The sequence below is a fragment of the Vigna radiata genome, unplaced genomic scaffold, assembly GCF_000741045.1.
Source record: "Vigna radiata var. radiata cultivar VC1973A unplaced genomic scaffold, Vradiata_ver6 scaffold_43, whole genome shotgun sequence".
In the NCBI taxonomy this organism is placed as follows: domain Eukaryota; kingdom Viridiplantae; phylum Streptophyta; class Magnoliopsida; order Fabales; family Fabaceae; genus Vigna; species Vigna radiata.
This window is the reverse complement of record NW_014542924.1, coordinates 749667-771862: the sequence shown is the minus strand read 5'-3', so window position 1 is coordinate 771862 and position 22196 is coordinate 749667. Positions and strand designations below refer to the sequence as shown.

At 33.9% G+C, this 22196-nt stretch overlaps 3 protein-coding genes across 7 annotated transcripts; 1 reads left to right on the top strand and 2 right to left on the bottom strand.

Annotated features, from left to right (window-relative positions):
* The first annotated feature begins 1636 nt into the window (after positions 1-1636).
* LOC106752725 lies at positions 1637-3655 on the top strand. Its single transcript, XM_014634457.2, has 2 exons — positions 1637-2168; positions 3371-3655. The coding sequence occupies exons 1-2, from the start codon at positions 1884-1886 to the stop codon at positions 3587-3589; spliced, it is 504 nt and encodes a 167-aa protein (XP_014489943.1). The 5' UTR covers positions 1637-1883; the 3' UTR covers positions 3590-3655.
* Positions 3656-4748: 1093 nt separating this feature from the next.
* Positions 4749-6900, bottom strand: LOC106752727. 2 transcript variants are annotated; one of them, XM_014634460.2, is made up of 5 exons: positions 6624-6900; positions 6482-6532; positions 6268-6401; positions 5446-5537; positions 4749-5343 (listed from the first exon to the last, which is right to left on the bottom strand). In XM_014634460.2, the coding sequence occupies exons 1-5, from the start codon at positions 6870-6872 to the stop codon at positions 5156-5158; spliced, it is 714 nt and encodes a 237-aa protein (XP_014489946.2). In that variant the 5' UTR covers positions 6873-6900; the 3' UTR covers positions 4749-5155. The 2 variants fall into 2 exon arrangements, with proteins under 2 accessions (XP_014489946.2, XP_014489947.2); XM_014634461.2 differs by having other exon boundaries at positions 5161-5332.
* LOC106752750 (E3 ubiquitin-protein ligase RKP) lies at positions 6848-18484 on the bottom strand. 4 transcript variants are annotated; one of them, XR_002666678.1, is made up of 12 exons: positions 18056-18481; positions 15981-17568; positions 14275-15090; positions 12742-12902; positions 11668-11806; positions 11249-11332; positions 9744-10025; positions 9519-9650; positions 9000-9199; positions 8433-8637; positions 7744-8087; positions 6848-6986 (listed from the first exon to the last, which is right to left on the bottom strand). XR_002666678.1 is itself a non-coding variant. In XM_014634500.2 (11 exons), the coding sequence occupies exons 2-11, from the start codon at positions 17487-17489 to the stop codon at positions 7800-7802; spliced, it is 3816 nt and encodes a 1271-aa protein (XP_014489986.1). In that variant the 5' UTR covers positions 17490-17568; positions 18056-18480; the 3' UTR covers positions 7297-7799. The 4 variants fall into 4 exon arrangements, 1 of the variants encoding a protein (XP_014489986.1); XR_002666677.1 differs by having other exon boundaries at positions 6883-7006; XM_014634500.2 differs by lacking the exon at positions 6848-6986 and having other exon boundaries at positions 7297-8087; positions 18056-18480.
* Positions 18485-22196: the final 3712 nt, after the last annotated feature.

Below are 22196 nucleotides of genomic sequence, written 5' to 3'. Positions count from 1 at the left end.
TACTAATTTAAACTATTCTTTGTGGTCATATAATATTAAGGATCAGCATGCCAATTCTAATACATAAACATGCAGTTTATTGGAAAATTTGGAGACTGGGTTATATATATATATATATATATATATATATATATATATATATATATATATATTTCAACGCTAAAATACTGCTCAGCGGTAGGTGCAACACTCAGAATAGCGCTCAGCGTTGGCGCCCAAGCGAAAAACAGTGAAAAGCAGAAGAAAACTGGCACTCAACGCCACATGCGGTACTAAATTGTACTCTGGTTGACTTTTCAGCATTATGGTTGATTGATTGACTTTTCTGGTTGACTGATTGACTTTTCTGCATTCTAACTATTTGATATTTCAACTCTTCTTTCAAATAATTCCAATAGCATTCAAAATTAAGGAAATTTAGTAATAAAATCATAAAACATATCCTCAACTCTTTTATTCACAAAACTAAAGCAAAATCATAAGTCCAAACAAGTTTTTAAATAAAAAAAAGTACATTAAATATCAAAATTAAGTATAAAAATAAAGGTATTTCAACCCTCATCGTCCAGTAAGTCATTGTAAGTGCTTAGGATTCAATTTTGTCCACAATTAAAAAACTATATTTTTTTTTCAATGACAATTCCTATTAAAAAAATACTAACAAATAAATAGTAATCTTATATTTATTTAATTAATTTTAATTTTATTATAATTGTTATATCTCATGAAAGAAAAAAAAGGTAAAACATTATAATATATACATTTTTAAAAAAAATTATTTATTTATGTGGAGGCAACTTACAAGTTCTCCCACTAGGACGAACCACCAAAGATAGTTCCCAAGCCACCTTTTATGACCCACCATTTATGTTAACTACACTCATCATCCAATTCAAATTATACTCCAGATTTTACTTTTCTTAACAATTTCTTTTTATACTTTTAAATTTGTAAAATTATTTTATTATTATATTTTATTTTAAATAAGTCATGAATTTTAACATTTCAACCATATTAACGTATTTGTCTATTATTCTTTTCTATTCCTTATCTTTAATAATGATTAGATTAAAAGTAAAATATTAATTAAGATAATCAAAGTAATAAAAAAGTATAAACTAAGGTAATTAGATTTTTTAGCCATTTGATTCAAATAAGTGATATATTTATTATTTAATATAAATAAAATAACTCCTTTTTTATCTTTTTATTTAATAATTTACCTTAACGTTATATGTTAATTACAAAATTGCAATTTACCGAGGCATTTATCTCTCTATATCTTACTTTTGATATTATAGTTTTGAATAATAATATAAATTTTGAATATATCATAGAGAACTATATAAACAATATTTGTAATAAAATATTTTATTTATTTTAATCAACAGTCTAGCTGTAAAAAATTTAACCTAACAAGAATTAATGATGAAAATCCTATTAATAAAAGTTTTATCTAAATTTATTTGATGTAACAATTGTATAGCATTACAAAATTAAGAAGGTATTTGATAAAAACAGTGTTATATTATTTAAATTAGAAAGCAGTGTGAAGTAAAAAGGATATTAATAGAAGAAAGGCATTCTCACCCACACATGCATGCTTTTTAAGACAAAATCCAGTGTGTTGAAAACTTTCCCATTCTATCAAAGAAGCGTCCAGAAGCGCGTGACGCACGTGCCCCTCGTTGCTAATTTTATTTACTTCTTAGTTTTCTTTTCCTTAGCAGGAGACAATGGAACGGCCACGGCGACGTCGTTTCACTCATTCTTGATATCTTACTTTCTTCTCTAACGTTGTTTGTTACAGTTGCAATTGCAGCTTTTCTCTTTCTCTCTCTCTCTCTCTCTGATCATCAAAAACCCATGTTCCCAGATTTAACATGTTGGGATTTGGTGAGGAAGAACTCACCACAGAGAGCAACGCAATTCCGTGCCTGATTTTCACTCAATTACTTGTTCTTCTTCTCCTCTTTGCACTTCTATTTTTCTTTGTCGTCTTCCCTTTGGATCCCGCCGACAGCCTCATCACCGCCGACACCACTGCTCCGTCGAGCTCTTCCGATTTCTTCCTCTTCGATGCTATTCGGCAGATTGAGTTACCGCAGCCTATTCACGATTCATCGCCCTCTCGTTCAACAACCACTCCTCAACACCGTTTGCTGCAGGTAACCCATCTTTTCTCTCTTACCAAATTAAAGTTTTAAATTTTAATTTTCGCTTTTACTCTAAGGAAAAAGTCCATGCATTTCTCTTTTTTCTTTTGTTAATTCCCAACATGTTTATTGTTCCTGGTTGATTGCTTAGTACTGTTCAAAACTTTAAGGAGTGTTTTGGAACTCTTTTTCTTTTTCTTTTTTGTTTTTTGTTCGTGTTTTGAGGATGGGTTTTAGAATCCTGTAACCAAGGTAAAATGTAGATCTGTTTTTCTTTTATTTTGTTTTAAAAAAGAAGTTTAGATGAACTGGGTGGTTCTCGGATCTTGCAAGATCACATCTTTACCGAAAATCCAATTCTTTTATTATCAACTGCACCAATTTTGTTGACTAATTTGTGCGTGTGAGAGCGTGTGTTTTTGCCTCTATATTGGACCGTGTTGCATCGTTTAACTGGGAGAGAAAAAAAAATGAAAAAATTGCTTTGTTGCATAAACTTGTGCTAATCTTATGGGACACGATTGGATTTTAGTCATTTTATGTTTTCCTTAGGTTGTTGATTGGGGTGTCTGTATCAGAAAATGGTTATGGTCATCCTGTTCCAGGCGTGCTGCATTTTACATTTTTGCTTTTTTGGGCATTAAATGTTTGATTTTGGGGTTTAATTATTGTGGGAGATAAGAGAAGTTTGTTGCCAGTCTGGAAGAAATTATTTTTAATAATAAGAAGAAACAAGGGTAGGAAGGAGAAAGTGAAATTCGATATGATAATTAGTGTTCACCAATATTACACGGTAACAAATATGTAATTCTAATTTTGGTGTCTGTCAGAAGATAAAAGGACATCTAGGAAATTGACTCAGATTTTAGATTTTGGTGAATTGTTGTATTTATCATTTCAACATTTGATTGGATAAGAAAACACCGGTGTTATGTGGATGATTGCTGTTTTGTTTTTTTTATTAGCCAGTCATGTGTGTTCCTGTGTATGTTGACCAACATTATATACTTTTCCTCTCAAGGATATTAGGTAAGGAAGGGTCAAATAAAGTTAAAGTTTATGAAAAGCCCAATTTTCCCAAAACAATATGGAACAAATTATTTCATATTAAATTTTTATATGACGAGGGATGGATATAGTTTTTTATACCTTCTATGAAAATATACTTTTGTTTTTTTGTTGTTTTTTTTTTGTAACTTTGAGGATGTTGTCAGGGTGGGGAGAATGTAGTTATAAAAGGAGAAATAACAAGGGGTGGAAGCATGAGAATGGAAGAAGAGATTGTAGAGGAAGAGGATTCATCATCATCATCACTGTATTTTCAGCCATGCCATTATCTTCAGTTAGCCTCGGTAGCATTTCTCAAATGTTTCGGCCTGGATTCTTCATCTGATACACCTTCAACAAGGAGTAGAAAAAGAAAACAGAGCTGATTATAGAAATTATGTAATTCTCATCATTATTAACGATTTTCTCAATCAATTCTCTGGTTGCCTGCAGATTCTATTCTGTCTTTTAGCATAATCATTCGTGCTTAATTTAACAAATTAAACCATCAATAATTGCGTAAAAAAAAAAAGTTCCCCTACGCACGCAATGTCTGATTTAGATACCGTCCCTTTATTTATTGAAAAAACAATGGTAATTACATTCATAGTTATGGGAATAATAGCGAGCAATTTAACAGAGGTGATGAGCCTACCACTTAAATATGATATTGGGTTGGCCTGATTGTGACTATTTTTAGAATGTATATGTTTTTAGTTAAGTTTCTAGATTGCTATTTTTCTGATGTGCTATTTAATATGTTTAGTTTTAGAAGAAAATCATATTTGTTTTTTTTAAATTAAATTTGATTGTCTCAAAAACACTTAAAAGTTTAAACAAATCCATTATTATTGATATTGTCCACAAAAATGAAATATGCACATTATTTGCTTGTAATAGAAGTAACTTTTTTACTTTCGCGATTTTTATTAAAAGAAATTTAGCGAAACTAAAATTTTAAAATCATTTTACATTTTCTTTAACTGATAACAGTTACTGAATTCACTAAGGAATTTCAAAATAAAGTTACGTAACTATTTCATTCAGTCGCACAATTAAAAAAGTACTAACCAATACGATTAATAAGTAAATATATATATATATATATATATATATATATATGTATAATTTTATTTATACAAATGTAATGGAGACTTTTGTTTCGAGATATAATAATATATCAAGTAGGAAGTAGAATTAAAAAATTATAATAATAATAATAATAATAAAATGCAAAATTTCATTTTATGAGAAAGCGCGTATTCAGATCACAATACAAAAATTAAAAATGACGTAAATATAAGAATTTCATATTCTTAAGAAGTGTGACAGCTGAGGTTTCTTTACTTGATTTGTACTTGGCCACTTGATTTCGTCGGCATAAACCAGTTCTTGGTTCTTCAATTCTTTAGACCGGCTCGGTTTGATTTGTATATTATTTTTGTAAATCACTCAATAAGATTTCTTTTCAAAGTCAAATCACTTAATAAGTTCATTTCTATAATTATTAAAAATACTGAAATCAACCCAAAGGGATTGATGGTGTTTAGAAATCAACATATTTGCTATTAATGACGCAAAATCAACGACCTTAAAGAGGTTGCTTGCAAGAAGCAATAGAAGGATTTCTTGTACTTACTACAGAGCCTAACAAACGCTAAAAACAAGGATGAAGTCAACAAGGATGAAGGCAACACAGAAAAGGGTCACCACCGCATGGTCGCATCTGGTGGTCACCTCCCCGCAATACAGAGAAACGTTTGTATTGCAATGTGTAACTAGCGAATGGCAAAAGTTGATGATCAAACCATTCATGAAGAAGTAGAAGATAAAAGACACCGGATGGGAGACTAAGAATACATGTGTCAAATATGTGTAAGTGTATCAAAACTGTTTTTTTCCCAAGATAAAGCCAGTGTACAGTGTTGTTGGCTTCCAAGGCAAGAAAGATGCTAGCTTGATAATTTTCTACGACCAGAGATAAATTTGAGGGCAAACCTTGAAAATTGGGTGAAGGTGAAAAACATTTGCAACATAGCACGGCCCTTGACAATACCCTCTCTCACGCCCCTTGCTGTTCTGGCCACCGCAGGCTCATCACAATCCTCGGCTTTCGAATTGATTGTTCCCTGCAACGAAGCTATAACAAAGTGAAAAACATGGAGTAAAACTGCTTTGCTTGCCCGACCAAAAAACTAAAATCACAGGAACCTAACTTAAACAGTCATGATTGGTACGTAACCTGAAGAAGGCACAGTAGTCAAACGGCGAAGCCTCTCCTCCGCCAAACGAACTGCACGAGTTGAGCTCCGAACACCTTGGGTAATCTCTTGGCTATACCACCCCCCACACAAGTGAAAGTAGTATTAACATTAAACTAGCAAGAAAAAAGGAGCAAAAAAATTGAAAGAAAAATAAATTAATAAATAAAAGCTTAAACAATTGACTCTATGTCTTAAGACTACCACCAATTGATTCCCTTAAAATGTAAAGCGATAGGCCTTAAAAAAAATCTCTGCAATGTCTAATTATTCCCTTAAATATTGAGATTTAATTAATTAATTAATAACAATAATAATAGTAACAGTAATAGTAATAGTAATAGTAATAATAATAATAATAATAATAATAATAATAATAATAATAATAATAATAATAATAATAATAATAATAATATCATCACATCACAGGTTTTTTATAGTTTAGGCTAATGCAGTTAATCATTATACTGCCATAGACTTATTTGAGACCTTTCCTAGTCTTGGAACTACCATGACATGCTATATATTTAAATGAGTGGTTCATTTCAAGTTTCAGTTACTACATGAGCACATGGATGAGGCGAACAAAATCGCTACAAAGAGTTGTTCATGTCCTCATGTGCTATCAGTTTTACATTGGTCATGAAATTTTGTAACGATTATAGGCTGTTAAAGAGTTTTATGGCGGTGCTAATGGCAAGCACGCTTAATAACAAGGATTATTTAACTGATAAGTATGTGAAAGGAATAAAACTAGTTTTCTTGATTGGGATTTACAGTTTAATGATAAATAACAAAATTACCCTATATCACTGAGCTCTGTGGTTAAGTCACTGATTTCCATGCCGGATAATCGAATAGCGGCCATGGTGTTGGGAAGTTCCTCCCTCGTGGCATCCATCAGCTTCTCCATCGATTCCGCTGCTTTCTTGAAAGCCTTTACATCAATCACGTCACATTCTCAGGATCAGAAACTAAGACCTCGCAAAATCAAAACACAAAATCGAGAACACAAACCAGGAGCGTGGGAATCGCGGAGAAAAATAGCCACGTTGTACATACCGCCGTCTGCACGAGATAATACACACAGGTTTCGTTAATTGAAGAATGATAAGTAAGAGATGGTATGAGGTTTGTTTAGGGAGAGCATGAACGGTACCGCGCAGGCAAAGACGTTGAGAACGGTGACGTGGCGGCTGGTGAGGTTCCAGTGTTGGAGCGACGGAGATCCGACTGCGGAGGTGTGATGTGAGGGTTGTACGGTGAAGGAGCACAGAGGTTGGGGAAGGGGAGAAAGTTTCGTGAATGAGAGACTACGGTGTGAGCGAACGTTGGCGGAAAAAGTTTGCCTCGTGAGTGGAGCTACGGTGCTTGGGCGTGAAGCTTGGAATTGCAGAGCACTCGGCATTTCTTCTCTCTGCCAGACGAATAGAGCAGCGATACAAACATAGCATATGCCACCAATGCTTCTCTCAGAAAATACACAGTTGGGCCTCGCCTTCTGTACCTTTTTGGGCCCCAACTTCAAAAATGGATTACGCCCTACAGGAAAAAGAAAGAGACTCATTAATCATACACAGAAATACCAAACGCTCCACGCTTTCTATTATTATTTAACATTTACTAAATGAAGGAGTGAAGCCCATATGATTTAGTAATATCTAGGAAAGCTCCGGACAATAATAAAGAGGGTTAAAATATAAAAATATTACCTTTAAGTTGAATGTTCCAGAATAAAAAAAGAAAATCCGTAAGATTGTACATTTTCTTTAAAATATAAGAAATATAAGAAACTAAATTTATGAAATTCTCTTGTTCAAATTTGAATTGACTTTAGTTCCTTAGAATTGTATTATATTTTGTAATTTTGTAATTAAACATCATAAACCATGTAATACGCACTCATTTATCCCTGTATACTCACATGACCTTTGTCAAGGAACTTTTTCACCCAAATTAATTTTACTGTTTTTTTTATAAATTAATCTCCATGCATCTAACCATTTTGCTTTACTAAAGTTTAACATCATGATCTGCCTATCATTTACATCGCATATTTACAACATAATACCCTCTAACAGCCTACAAAATTCTTAATTCGCCTGTGGCGACTACCCTGGCCATGATCACCATCGAGAACACTATTAACTCCTACCCGATTACACCCTGCCCCCTCTTTTTTTCTTCTCCTTTTTTTCCCTTTTCTGTTTTCCTTTACAGTTACTAGCCATTTCTGTATATATGTAGTTCACAAAATAAGCAAATAATTAGTTACTGACTGGCTGACTCCCACCAGGAACCAATCAACCAAAAAAGAAGCTCCCTAGCCCATCTTCTAACCAATTTTGCTAATACTTGTCACTGTTGCGTTGCAAAAGAAACATCTTTGGCAGTTCAAAAGGTGCCTGGTTATACACCCATAACAAGACTTGTGTGAACAAGGTGCAATTTGAGCATCTGCTTCACATGCATAGCATATGCAGCACAACCTATCATCAAGATCTGTATCTCCCACACTATCCACTTTATCATGTGTTAATACGGTGCGGCAAGTAAGGAGACTAAGAAAATTCTCTAGCTGCTCATATTTTGCTACAAAAGCTTCCCCTCGAAAGGATCCATCCTGAGAAAATCAAAGAGCCGAATAGTGTCAAATGATCAAGAGAAAACTAAAATCGAGACATGTATAGGAATTACCAACTTTTAGACAGCTCACTTATCATTTGAAATTGTTGAGGTTATATTATAGACACAAGAAATAAACTTTTAATATTGTAATGCAAGTCTGCAAAACTGTGACGGATTTGTACCATCAAACTTTAAGGGTTGACTTTATTAATAATTTAGCATTAGATAGCATCAAATTAAAATTTTCAAAAAATTGGATAAAAAGCGCGTCAGAAAGAAAAAAATTACATTCCAAATACCAGGGAATCAAGAATATAGATTAAGGGTGAAAACAACTAACCCAGTTATAATCCAGAAGATATTGGAATCCATACTGAACAGTATCTGGACAGTCCATGCTTGCGAAAACATCTAAAAGATCATTGTTTTCTCGATATTCTTCAGAATTTGTAGCATCCAATAAATTTAAGATGATCCCTACTAGAGGGGCCAATATCATGCCTCGGTTTATTTTTTCTGGAGATTGACTATGCCGTCTAACGGACCTGAAAAGAAATAAGAAAGAGGGCAGCCTCATTAAAAATCAAATGATAAAAAATATTTTTATTTGGTTCCAAATTCTCAAGGAACCTTGGAATATCAGTTTCTCATGTATCAGTGCGTGCAAGTGCGTGAGGAAAGGATACATTCAGTTCTGGTATATTTAAGTTGTTAGATATTGTTATGATATTGTTAGCTACAATGTTATGTGTATTTGAACTTAGTCCATATTTTCCTTTATTATTCTTCATTATAAATATATAATGTATTTTTCTACACAAAAGGAATTAACAATATACCTAATTTTCCCTATTTTCAAATGGTATCTAGAGCAAGGGTTTTCTGAAGTCATGGGATTGAAACTTACAAGTCAAAGAATTCAGCATCGGCAGCAGAAGTAATGTGATTTAGGATAAATACAACCAACTCGGTTAACCTTCGTAAGTTAGTGTCTGGTCCAGACAGGAATGCTTGAGGAATCTCACGAGTGCAGAACTCCAGAATCCTTGCAAGATTACATGAAAGATCAAATATGAGACAACATTTCCTTTGCTGAAACTCTATTACCTGTGTAAGAAGTGTTGCAACAATATGTTATTGGAATGGATATATCAAACTCTGAATTAGTCAAGCTACCATTCTAATTATAGAAACCATTTCAATCTTATGCACACGATGACTTGAAATGAACCCAAGTTAAATTAATAGAAAAAGGGATCAGCTACAAATGTAGGCACATAAGAAACTGAAATCGCAGAACCTATGCAGAATATGTAATACTGCTACTGAACTCTAACTTAGAACCACAAGAAGAAGACCTTCTTCTGGTTTAGGATCCTAAAACCAAGATTCAAATTTAGTCTAGGATGGAAAAATGTATTCATACCTGGTACTTTTCTTGCATTTCTCGAACTGAAACTGAAAATTCAGTCATGGTCCAGCTTAGTGTATTAAACAGTCGGTTTAGAAAAGATGAAAACAATCCTTCATCACTTATGCAAGCTTCCCTTAGCAACCTCTGCATTGCATCAAGAGTCAGGGTGGGAACTTTATGACGAGAAATTGATCCAAGCAAAAACTAGCCAATAACAAAAAGAGTTTGTTAACATACTTGAAAAAGAACTGATGATGAAGATGATTCTCCATTCTTTGAAAAACTAAAACCAGAACCCTTGCATAATCGTAAGAGTATGTTCGTCACTGGTATCCAGGATCTGTTATCAAATGCTGATAATAAAGCTTTTGGCATCCTTTGGGTGGCTGCCTCATTGCTCTCAAAGGTAGCTAAATATTCCCTGTACTGCACCAGGGCAGATATAGACTGAAGAAGAAGATCCCTAAGATCTGCACTTGATATTCTTGGATCATTGAAATGGGTAACTACAAAGGTGACCTAGTGAAAAAGATATGAATGAACGATTTAGAACCCATGAGAGAAGCTCAGATTGAAACTGATCTATCTCGGATGTAGCCGCATTAAAAACAAAGGTTCATGAATTTTTCAGATTCATGTAGGATGCTTTATCTCATGTACTTAAGGAGTTCACTTGTGTGTGTGTGTGTGATTTGTAGAACAAACAGGTGTATTTGATTGAAAAATTTATTCTCAAAACCCACCCCTAGATTGAAAATTCCTTTTGCATATGTTAGAAGTTCCGTATCAACTAGAGATAAAATCAATTTAAAAGTATATATTTGGATGCAAACCTCATCTTACAAACCGGTTTTATAAAATTAAATTAGACTTAAAATCCACTTATTAACATGATATTAGAGTCATGGTTTAAAACCTATTCTAACGAAACTGATGTTTGTTGGATCTATTATTTTATCAACTATCGAGTCGCTATCAGCTTCTTAACATAGATTACAAAAATAAAGATTGATGCAAAATTATTTATGCCCTATTTATATACATCAACATTAACGTGATAAATACTTCTTAAGGTATACATACCAATATGAATCATTTGACCACCATATTATTCTTCATTTTTTTTATCAAATTTAACACACAATCAAGTATATGGTTATAATCCAATAGTTGCTTTGAAAATATTATATTTTGTAAGAAGTTATTGATATGTAATAGTTGACGTTAGTTGTTACTGATAGAGTAATGGTTGGTGTAAGTTATACCGATGTCAGTTGGTACCTCTTCACTTTTCCTATCAGAAATTCCTATCAGTTTTTCCTCCACTAGTTCCCAGGTTACCCAATACCTTACCAAATGCAAGGTTTACAAGCATGGAGCCCTTAAGCACATGTTTGTAAGACTCGTTATAATAGGAAGATGAACATACAAATCTTGATTATCATTTAAGATCTTTTGACGTTGCTTATAATTAACTTCAATTGTTACACACACATCTGTGCATGGCAGTGTCTTGTTCTTCTGTGTTATTTTATATTAGCCATGTAAAAGTGCCTGCATAGGAGTCTGTACTTTTAATATATTATCATGTAAGGCCAAAAATTTACATTTACTCTAAGAAATTCCATTAGTTCTGTAGAATCAGATGTCATCTACTAAAGATCAAGAAACATATATCAGGTATAATTTATTTATATAATAAATAAGAAAAACGGAGTAGAGATTGAAAGGGTGATGCATACAAATGAAGTAAGTCCTCTCTTGATGAAAATTGTGGATGGAACAAAGGGGGGATCACTTTTCCGCAACACATGAAAGCAATCAACCTGTACGGGTATGGGAGAGAAAATATTTATGTTAAGATAAGTTGTATATGATTATAAGAATGATAAGAAAATTTTTAATAAATAATGCAAATTAAACAAGGTTAATGTGTGACTACCAACCCATATTTTAAAATTTTTTGTTTTTTCCAATATGACCCTTTCCCTCTTAGTCCCAGCACGTGTCAGACAACCAATCTAATATGTTTGACACATAAGAAACGGAAAAACCCAAAAAAAGGTATTAAACTCGATAGCTAGTGAAGATGTTCTGTATTCTAGAACCAAATAAATTAAATTTGCTGTTAAATCTAAATTAATGATAATTGCTTATTTACCAGAGCTCCAAGATAATATTCAGGGATGTATACAAACACTGAATCCATGTTGCTAAGAACCAGTAGCAACTGGACAACCCACATGCACATTGCATACATTCCTCTCTGCTTCCACCGTGAAAATAAAGAGATGCGGTACCTGTAAAAAAAAGAAATCAACCAAAAAACAGGTCTGTAAGAGAAACAACATCGATGTACATTCTAGGCTTTTTTCTAAGCATATTAGCATTTGAGAAGCATCCAGAAAGCTAGACTGAAACAGAACATTATATATTCCAATATAAATTCCCAAATTTCTACAGTTCAACTTCATACGAAACAGAAGTATCTATAAAACACTGATACCTTAAAATTTCAATCAGAATAAAAGGAATTATTAATAATAACAATTAACAACAAAATTTAAAATCTGAAACTCAAACCACAATTTTGAAACTAGCATATTATAATGAGTTTCTCAAAGTAAACAGCAAACTGACAACAACGTTTAGACTGATACAATTTATTGCAAGTCATAATGTACATCTTGGAACCTTAGGCGCAGCAAGAGTTTCATGAAACACGAATGCACATATGAAACAGAATAAAGAAACACATAACTTTCTAGAGCATAGTCCTGCTGTTTCAAAATTAAGAACTATATTTAAATTCTTCCAAAATTATGTTCAACAACTTTCTCTTTATTAAAACTAGTTTAACTCAGTAATCTAAGTAGGGTCCAATAAACCAAAAATATAAATAAAGTCGTGAAGAGAAAGAAATTGATTATTAACACACTAAATCAACCCGTGCGTTTGTTATTAACATGGCGGGAATGAGTACCACCAAAATTTTGAAAAGGTCAAAAACACTTGCACACCGTTGTCATCCAAATGAAAGTTATCAAATTAGGTTAACAATTAGATAACAAGAAATCGGAACATGAACTTCGACCTAGCCATCACAACTGAAAAATTTCAACCTAATATCATTTGGAAGATGTAGAATGCCAATTCAAAAGCAAAAACCTTATAAGAGAAAGAATAAAAAAATGAGATAAATAAGCCTAAGTGTCACCTCTCATGGTCATCTTACCAAGCACAATGCCTAACACAATCAATAACCTCTTCTCTATATCCATTTCGAACTTCTTTCAAATGTTTCAATTGCTCACTGCAAGCTCGTTCTCGTATTTGCTTATCAGTTTCCTCCAAAAGGGAAATTGAATGTGTCTGATGAGTCATGTAGTATGATGCCTACAAAAACAGGAAGAATAAAATCCACATCTATTTTCATTTATTCCCTAAAATTTAAATGATATTTAAAATCAATTAGTGGTTACAAATTTCAAAATTATACCACCTAAAATGAGGATGAATATAACAAAATTCAAGGCTGGGTACTAGAGTAAGATTACTACTGGGCTAGGATTCAATGATATCAGCGTAAAGAAAACTCAAATTCATATTACCAAAAAAGAGGTTTTGTAGGATGCTTTTTCATAAAATTCACCATGAGATGAAAAATGTTTCAGGCAAATCCGGCTCAGAAAACTTTTCATACTCACCATAATATATGGAGGTAGTAGGTATAAGAGGATGAAGATATCTCAGCATGCTCATGACTTCTACTAACCTCGCCTCATTTTTCAGAAATATCATTATTAAAATTTGATTACGAATCTAATTCAACCCTATAAAACCAACATGTAAGATGAAGATTACTCAACTTTTATAAGCTTTATTTAGCAATATCTCTATTTGACATGGAACAAAACCACCACTGAGACAGCAATTAAGGCAACACCAAATAGACCACAACTAAGGCAAGCTAGGGGTGACCATAACTAAGGCAGCTTCCCAACCCTGCCCCTATGACAACGGCTATTGGGCTAAAGCATGGCAAATCTAGGTGACCCTACAATGAATCTAGAATAGACTCCAAACCAAATAGAATTTGGGGTCTGAAGCCTAACTCAATCCCATAACCGAATTACAAGTTGAGCATTGTCCAAGCTTTATATGCTCTATTTTAGCCATGTCACAAGTCAATCTAGGACTAAACCCCCATCCTTGAGGGAACAATTAAGTAGCCCCCAAAAAAGCCATTACTAGGGCAGGCTAGGAGTGACAGAAACTAAGGCAACTTTCCAACTACCATTAACTGACTTATAGTATGAATTATCATCAAACAGGTACCCCATTTAAATTCTTTCCGTATGTATCATTCCATACAGGTGAAATCAAAGACAAAGGAGGTGGGTGTATGTGAGTGTAATTTAGGTAAGAAAAGACTTCAAACGCATATTTAGTTTTGATTACTTTGGGGGGAAATTTTGCTTCTGCTTTTCAAAAGTTCATTCAGTAAGATTTTAATTATAAGATATTTAAGACTCAAATAAACTAATACAAACACACACCAAGTCATAAAATAAGTTTTAGACCCATTTTGAATGATATTGAGTGTCAGTAGTCATTGCTGATATGGAAGCAAGTTTTTCATGCCACAACTCCTTTACATATTTATTTTTCTCAGTCTTTAGGAAAAATTCAGGCATTTTAGAGAAAATCGTGCTGGTAGCGGTCAAAACTTGAGATATCACAATAAATTTTGCAAGCATGAAATTACCTGCTTAAAATTTGGAGCAAGACCAACATGATACAGCCATAGCAAAGCATCAAGTAGCTCTTCTTCTCGTAGTGTAGCTGTAGAGATATTGGTATCCTTTGGTACAGACTTCATATGGTGCACTTGGCGGTAACCATACTCAGGTTCAGATTGATCACTGGGGCTAGGTTTATCAGTTATTTCATTATTCAAAGTCCCGTCACTGCATTCAGCAGTGACATGAGCAGGTCTCTCTGGAATAGAGCTACAATGACCGCGAGAACCTTTGGCCAGGTATTTAGCAGGAACCTTGAAGTTCCTTGTAAAATCAGAATCATAACTAGAGCAACAGCATGGTTTCTGCCTGGTTGAATGAGTGACCCTGGTTTCTTCATTATCCATGCAACCTTCATCCCATTGAATCACTTCCATTTCATGATCAAATGTTGGGTGTAGCTTTGATAAATGGCTATAGGATCCCCCAAGCCTGGAAATATCATCTCTATGGGGATCACTTTTAAGAAATAAATGAACAGGAAAGCTTTGCTCACCACCTCTGTGAAGGAAACCAACATCTGTTTTGCAGCTCTTTAACCAGCCACAGATGTCACCCAAGGCAAATCCTTCAGATAGAAAATGGAGTACAACTGTGTAAATTGAAACAAGAACCGAGTTGCTAGAAACTCCAGGAGGTGGAATATTTCGTTCTGCTCCTCTGTTCTTCAGTAGAAGGCTCTGTAAAAATGTCCTAAATACTGCTCCAGGCAGCTGGGGAGGATTCGTGGGTGGTATAAATTGTATCACTAAGCGACAAAGGTCCCTATGCTTCTCCTCAATCTACATTTGAACTAGGCATGCTCAGAAATGTAGGAAACTATGAAAGGAGTATCCAACAGCACAATAATTCACAGAATTTTACCCTCAAATAAGAAAGAAATATTATTCATAAAATTCATAGAAACAACCTTATCTTTTCATTCTATGATAATAAAGATTAGGTAAATGAAAAATTCCTTCTATTTTATAGAAAATTCAGATAGCCTAATTTACCATACCGCTATGCCATATCTGGCAGAATTATGATGGAGAAGAATATTGTGAAATGAAATTGAAAAGGCTTTCATAATCAATATTTTGCTTGCTCCACCTTTTATCTTGAGAAGCAACATAAAACCCACATATTCACCAATTAGATCACATGATAATTTATATAAATTAACGGGATTGTATTCAGCTTATAAGATTTAGCCTCACAATCACCAGTAAACTTAGAAAAGTTTCTCTCGTTTTCATTCAGTGTCATGCACATATAATAGATCACAGCATTTTTGCTGTGATCTCAGAACATTGTCGCATTCCCCTACATTCACTGACTAATATAGGACTTAGGATTGAGAGAAAAAAATGTCACTAAAGGAAGGAAAACCTTCATAGGCAGAGAAAGGTACAAAAGACCATATGCAACTCTTACCATTCCTTCTAACACTCTGCTCTTACTTTTCATTACAATCCTACTCCATCAACCATTACAATGCAATAGATAACTGTATTTAACAGGTTAAGTAATTCCAGTGGCTTGTTGAAAAATATACATAATTATTGTATAAACTTGTCAGTTTAATTGTTTGTTTGTTGCTTCTTCAAAGTTCAAGAGAAGCAGTGAGGTATTCATTCTCATTCAGACATAATAACTAAAATCGAAGTTAGGTCAAAGAGAAATAATTTACCTTGTTGACTGATTCAGACAAAGCTGTGGTTGTCAACATCATGTTACCTTCATAAGATGCATCTTCACACGAACCAGGCCACCAAACAGTTGGCATCATGAAGTCAAGATCATGTTTGTTTGGAGTCTTTTGTGAAAGAAAACCTTCAAACACGAATTCAAAATCTGGTGACTTCCACCAAAGCACCATAAGTTCCTCTCGTCTTAGTAGATGACATGCCAATGCAAGGTGAGAATATGATCCAGAGTAAGGACATTCAGTTAAAATTAATAAGGCTATTTTACAACTAAATGAAAGAGCATTTAGGATGTGTTTAAATAGCACATGGGATCCTTGAAATTGTAGCATAACCTCAATTACTTTATCCAAGCTTGAGTAATCATGGGGTGCATGCAAGCCAAAAACATCAAACATGAACGACAACAGTGGACCCCAAGCCACATATTCTGTGATCCCAACATCCGCTTCAACTATAGAGAATAATTCCTCACATATAGCATAAGAAGCAGGATGGAAAATTTCTTCCAATGAATCAAACCTCTTCACTCTTCTCAATTTCTGAACTAGGGAATGATCAGCTCGTTCCACTGAATGCATGTCCAACAGTCTTGACCAGCATTGCAGCAGTTGGGTGACAAAGTAGTTCTTACAGGGGGGAGCCTGAAGAGGAAGGTAGCCTTCAATTGGATACTTAAAGGGTCGAGCTCCAAAGTTTAACTCACATCTTTCACCCTGGGAGAGAGAAACTGCTGGATAATAACCAAAACCAGGACCCATTTTTCGAATTCCTTGGAATGCCACCCCAAGTGAATTACCATTCCTGTAGAATAATATTTCATCTCTATCTAAATCTATACAACATCCAATAATATCACCAACAACCCATGACTGGCCATAGGTCTCCGCATCCTTGTTCCACTTACTAACTCGCCTCCCATCATAAGCATATGAATCGTCAGCATCACCAACACCTTTATGGTCAGTGAAAGGGCAAGAAAGAGTGGCCCAACCAAGTTGCTGTATGCCAGATGTTTCCAACATAACTTCATACATCCATTTTCCCTTCCAAACACAAGCACTAGCCCTGGCACTACTGAACATTGCCATGCTCTCTATAAGAAAAGGTGACTTGATAACTTTAATATCACCACAGATGCTGGATTCTTCTAGGCCTATAATATCAGGCCCGTTGCCACTTTTACCATTAATATAACAAACCCCATCACTTTCACTATAAGAATCACTTAATTTCACATTATATCTTGAGAAATTATTTCTAATGACAGAGTGAATAAAACCACGATCAACCGGACCAGTCAATGAATTGAGTGATCTGTTTGGGAGGCCAAATACATACTCAAGGGTTCGCTCCACCGATTGCTGACCCAAATCGTCACAGCAAGAAAGTAACCGAGTTTTTGGCAAATTTTTCTTACCGTCCTCACCGTCGTTCAATATCACGGCCAGACCAGCAGAAAACCCACCAACTCGCGGGCTCTCTTCACCCATTTGTGACACTCAGAAAGCACTATCCCTCAACTAGCCCGAAGCCAGCTGAAAGCTTTTCCAAATTCAAATCCCCGTTCAACTGTCACAAAGTCAATTAAGCTCTCTAAGTGTTCGTGATCCATGCTCAAAAGAAAAAAAACCAATAGTACAAGCATTTTGAGGCCAAAATTTACAACACGCAACAACAGGCGAGAAATCTAGACAGTAGCTTACAGGTACGATATGCCCAAAATTTAACGTGAACGGGCACCAATTCAAAAACAAACAAATAACAAGTTCACTTTTTGCTCATATCCCACAACGACAACAAATCCCAACAAGTACAGAAAAATCCAAAAAAAAAATAAGAAAAGAAAAACTAACACCAGTTTTCCCGGGAAATAAACAGAGGGAGAGAGTTATAGGGAAGATGAAAAACTTGGCGATAAGGATAAATTTTAAAAATGTTGAAAACTGTAAGGCGCCCCTCAAATTGAACCAAAAAGCGTTACCTCAAAATAACATGAAAAGGCTTCGAAGTTGGTATTATAAATTAAATAAATGATTAATTTAAAAGGGAAACTTACAGAAAAAGTTCATGCTGAGGCGAGAGAAAAGGCGGCGGAAGGTTGCTAGGGTTTTGCAGGCTCCATTGCTTCGAGATTCGATGACAGCAACAGACTAGAACAGTGATACAAGAGAAAGGGGACGTGGAATTTTCCGAGGGAGAGAAACCGTATTTGATGTTGTTATTTTATAATTGATTATGATTCTGTTTTTTTGGTAATAATGATTTTGGCCAAAAAGTTTGGGGGGAGTAAAGGCGAAGAAGCAAGGAAGCAGAAGCTGAAGCGAAGCCGCGGGCGCCGAGTCGAACCGAACTAAACCGCAGCTAATGGAGTCGTGACTGACACGTGTCGAGAAAGGGTGTGGTTGGGTGGTGAGTTGACGGGTAATGATACTGGCAACTGAATGAATAGGGACCACCCGTTGTAGGAATGGGAGTGGTGGACAACATTGTTGGTGGGTCAATTATACGTTTCACTGCACTTCGACTCAGGGCACATATCCGTTTCCACATGACAATATACCCTATAATATTTAATTATTATTTTTGTATAAACATATTAAATATTTTCCTATTATTTATCAATACTGCAAGTCTTCTGGAAATTAAATGCAGTGCTCCTCTGTATTTTTAAAAAACCTGCATTAAGTGAAGTTATTAATCTTAAAACGCATTTATGGAGTTTAGCTTATTTATGGTTTGTATTAAAACACTGTAAGCCCCAAAATGTCCTTAAAACTTATTTAAAAATACTTTGTAGACAATATATGACGTGTAATTTTCTTACACTTTCGGTTGACATTAACTATTACGAAGAAATATATATATCATAAAAAAGGTATACGTGTAAGTCAATTAGTTAATTACCAGAGTGACCGAGGGACTCTTAAATTGACATTTTTACCCTGTCTGTTCTCTTGAATCTTCTCAGATTTTTTTTTTCCACGTCTTCAGTTGTTGAAACTTTAAAAAGGTGTTTTTTTTTTTTTCTTTTTCTTCTCACAAGGAACGTGTTGGCTGGAAATAATTTTTTAGCATTTAAAAGAGTACCATATTATATGCATATGGTATTTTAAATAAATTATAAACAGGTCTAGTTTAAAAAAGTTGAATAAAGAAATACTAAAATGCACTTCAATTAAAATTAATAAAAAATTAGACTGTCTGATGGAGATGATGAAGAAAATGAAAGCTTCACTCTCCTAAAAATCGGATAAATAAAACTAGATTATCAAATATTTTACCTCATTTTTATTCACGTATGATTTTTCATCTTGATTTTATATATCTGGTCTTTATTTTATAATTCATCAATTGTTAAAATTAGGATCCTATTTAATAATCTTGGAAAATAAAACAAAGCAATGCAAACAAATTGATAGAAAAAATATACAAAACATTTTATTTCTATATTTTTGTTTTTCTTAATGTATTTCATTTTATTTTTATTAATTATTAAATGTATATTGGGAATAAAAATACTTAATTTTAGCAATAAAAGAAAAAACAAATTGAGTGATTAAAGATAAAGGAGTGAGTATACACCCCAAAATCAACATGTGACCAGCTACTCCAACAGTTACACTACGATTATTAATTATTGACATTGATATGATATAACCCTTAAAGAAGAGAAATATAAAACAACACCGTGCATGTTAGGAAACTCTTGTATTCACATGTTGACCAACTTTCGTTCCGTCCTATAAAAATTGTGGTGAATGCAAGTTTTGTTTTGAAGGTATTTTTAAGGTTTAAAATTAATTTTTGAGTTTAGAATATTTTAAATAATTTATATGTTCGATCAATGATTTTATACTGAATTTTGGTATTATCTTTAGAAATTAAAACATCTTATCATATATAGTTGGTTAAATTTAAAATTATTTTTATGTAGTTGTCGTTATAAGTAAAAATATAGGTAGGACAAAAAATGACGCAAATCTAACTATGTGAGCGATGGCATAAAAAGTGAAAGCTACTGGCGGCTACTGAATTGTTGTTGAATGCGGGGCCAAAGACAACTTCTACAAACAAATGTCAATGATTCGAAGTGAATGATAGATAAAACACATCGATGGGTACTAATTAGAGACCCACTCATTAATAAGGTTAAAATATTAACATATGGGTTTTCTAATACATTATAAAAATCTAACATAACTTAATTTAGTTTAATTAGTATTTCTATTCGATCTAAAAGATACTAAAGAGAATGGTTCAATAAAATTTATTAAGTCTTTTTATTATAGAAGAGTTTAAATCTACATCTATTAGAACAATTATATATTTATTAAGTTGATTTACTTCTAACTCTTCAATATTTGTGTCGAGTAAATTGATTGTCACTCATTCTGGTTCTTACTAGTTTATTCATTTTTTAGGGTATTTTTTGAAATATTGGAACTATGTTGATTCTACATTTTCGAGTAGGTTATGTTGTATGTATGTCATGCTCTTGTTTAGAGTGGTGGAAGCATCTGTTACTTTCTTCTGTTACATGTTGGGTTGACCTACTTCAGTCTCATTGAGTCTGGCTTTAAGGAGAGCAATCTAAACTTCCACGCGAATCTTGTCGAACTGGTGGGATGTGCTCCATCTAGGGATTGTAGGGGCTTTTTCACTGTAGTCTGCCTAAGGTTGGACATATGATCTCTCATTCTTCAAGTCGGTCATCCTTAACTGAAGTCCTTGATGTTCATGGAGGTTTGCTTGTCATTAAGCGCACAAGGCCTCAAGCTCGATATCATATTGTTTATGTTATTCATTGTTTTGTTTGAGGTTCCCCAACAGGTTGTATTCCATCTCGTGGGAGAGTTGAGCTTGACTTTAGGTGATGACATCGCTACTGAATTCGATGTCGTCTTTGTCCTATTCACTAAACTAAACCCTTAGGAAATCATTCTCTAGGTAGTAATAATTGTTGCGACATGGGGATTGTTTTCAGTAAGTTATTTTTGCACTTTTTCTCAAATGAGGATGACGATTGCTTTCATCTCCCACTCAATCCTAGACCCAAGCTTGTCGGTGAGCTTGAGAGGAGCATCTTCTTGTGCTGCGATGATTTTGAGTCTCGGTCCTCCACACCTACATCGTTAGTAAGTATATAAAGAATACAAAAACATTTTACCTGCGAGGGGCAATGTTGGGATGATGGCATCAACATTTTCGATGATGTCAACATCATTGAGATGAAGAATGATGTTTAAGACCATCGAAAAGCTTCTCATGTTAATGAGTTCCAAGTTGGAACATTGCTTGCTTTCGCATATCAACACCTAGCATGGTTAGGTCCAAAGAGGGAAAGACAACAAATTTCATATGTGGAGGCAAGATAAAGTTTTACTTAGGCCTCACAATGGGCGCCAAATGATTATTACGAGATCTTGAGCGTAGATTTGCATCCAGGTTACAAAATACTAGAGGTGCCTTGAAAGCTCTTGCTAATAGTAAATGAATCTCTTTTTGCTCAAAAAGGAGAAGATCCACATACAATATACAATTACATAATAGTTAATAATAACAATCATAACCATAATACTAAATTGGCCAATTAGTAATGATATGTGGATATTGTCCCAATAAGCACAGGTTTAGATTGTTCCAGAATGAAAAATATTTAATGAATCTCGTTAGGTCATATTCTTTAATATGTCTATTCGACCAAATAGTAACCAATAAAATTTAGTTTTTATATTAAAAATCATAAATTCTCCCTATTTTCTTTATTGCTTCTAAATGATAAAATTTAATCACTCTCGCTTCATCTACATGACATATTAGGGTTCGATTAGAGATGTTGGAAGTCCCACATCAACTAGAGATAAGGCCAAATTATAATATATAAGTGAGGTGCAAACCTCATCTTACAAGCCGATTTTGTGGAGTTGAGTCAGGCTTAAAACCACTTTCTAATATGGTATTAGAGTCATGGTTAAAGCCTATCGTAGCGATATTTATAACTCGGTGTGAAGGGATGTGTTGGAAGTCTTATATCGACTAGAGATAAGGCCAAATTATAATATATAAGTGAAGTGCAAATCTCACCTTACAAGTCAGTTTTGTGATATAAAGGGGGTGTGTTGAAAGTCTCACATCGACTAGAGATAAGACCAAATTATAATATATATATATATATATATATATATATATATATATAT

What these genes read in the sequence shown, in the direction of transcription:
- LOC106752750 (XM_014634500.2), bottom strand. Translation starts at nt 17,489, where the DNA reads ATGGGTGAAGAGAGCCCGCGAGTTGGTGGGTTTTCTGCTGGTCTGGCC. An exon ending in TGTCTGAATCAGTCAACAAG is followed by an intron (nt 15,091 to 15,980) that starts GTAAATTATTTC and finishes GTTCAAATGTAG; the next exon opens with ATTGAGGAGAAGCATAGGGA. An exon ending in GATGCTGAATTCTTTGACTT is followed by an intron (nt 8,638 to 8,999) that starts GTAAGTTTCAAT and finishes ATTTCTTTTCAG; the next exon opens with GTCCGTTAGACGGCATAGTC.
- LOC106752725 (XM_014634457.2), top strand. Translation starts at nt 1,884, where the DNA reads ATGTTGGGATTTGGTGAGGAAGAACTCACCACAGAGAGCAACGCAATT. An exon ending in CTCAACACCGTTTGCTGCAG is followed by an intron (nt 2,169 to 3,370) that starts GTAACCCATCTT and finishes GGATGTTGTCAG; the next exon opens with GGTGGGGAGAATGTAGTTAT.
- LOC106752727 (XM_014634460.2), bottom strand. Translation starts at nt 6,872, where the DNA reads ATGCCGAGTGCTCTGCAATTCCAAGCTTCACGCCCAAGCACCGTAGCT. An exon ending in CCGCGATTCCCACGCTCCTG is followed by an intron (nt 6,402 to 6,481) that starts GTTTGTGTTCTC and finishes ATTGATGTAAAG; the next exon opens with GCTTTCAAGAAAGCAGCGGA. An exon ending in GACTACTGTGCCTTCTTCAG is followed by an intron (nt 5,344 to 5,445) that starts GTTACGTACCAA and finishes ACTTTGTTATAG; the next exon opens with CTTCGTTGCAGGGAACAATC.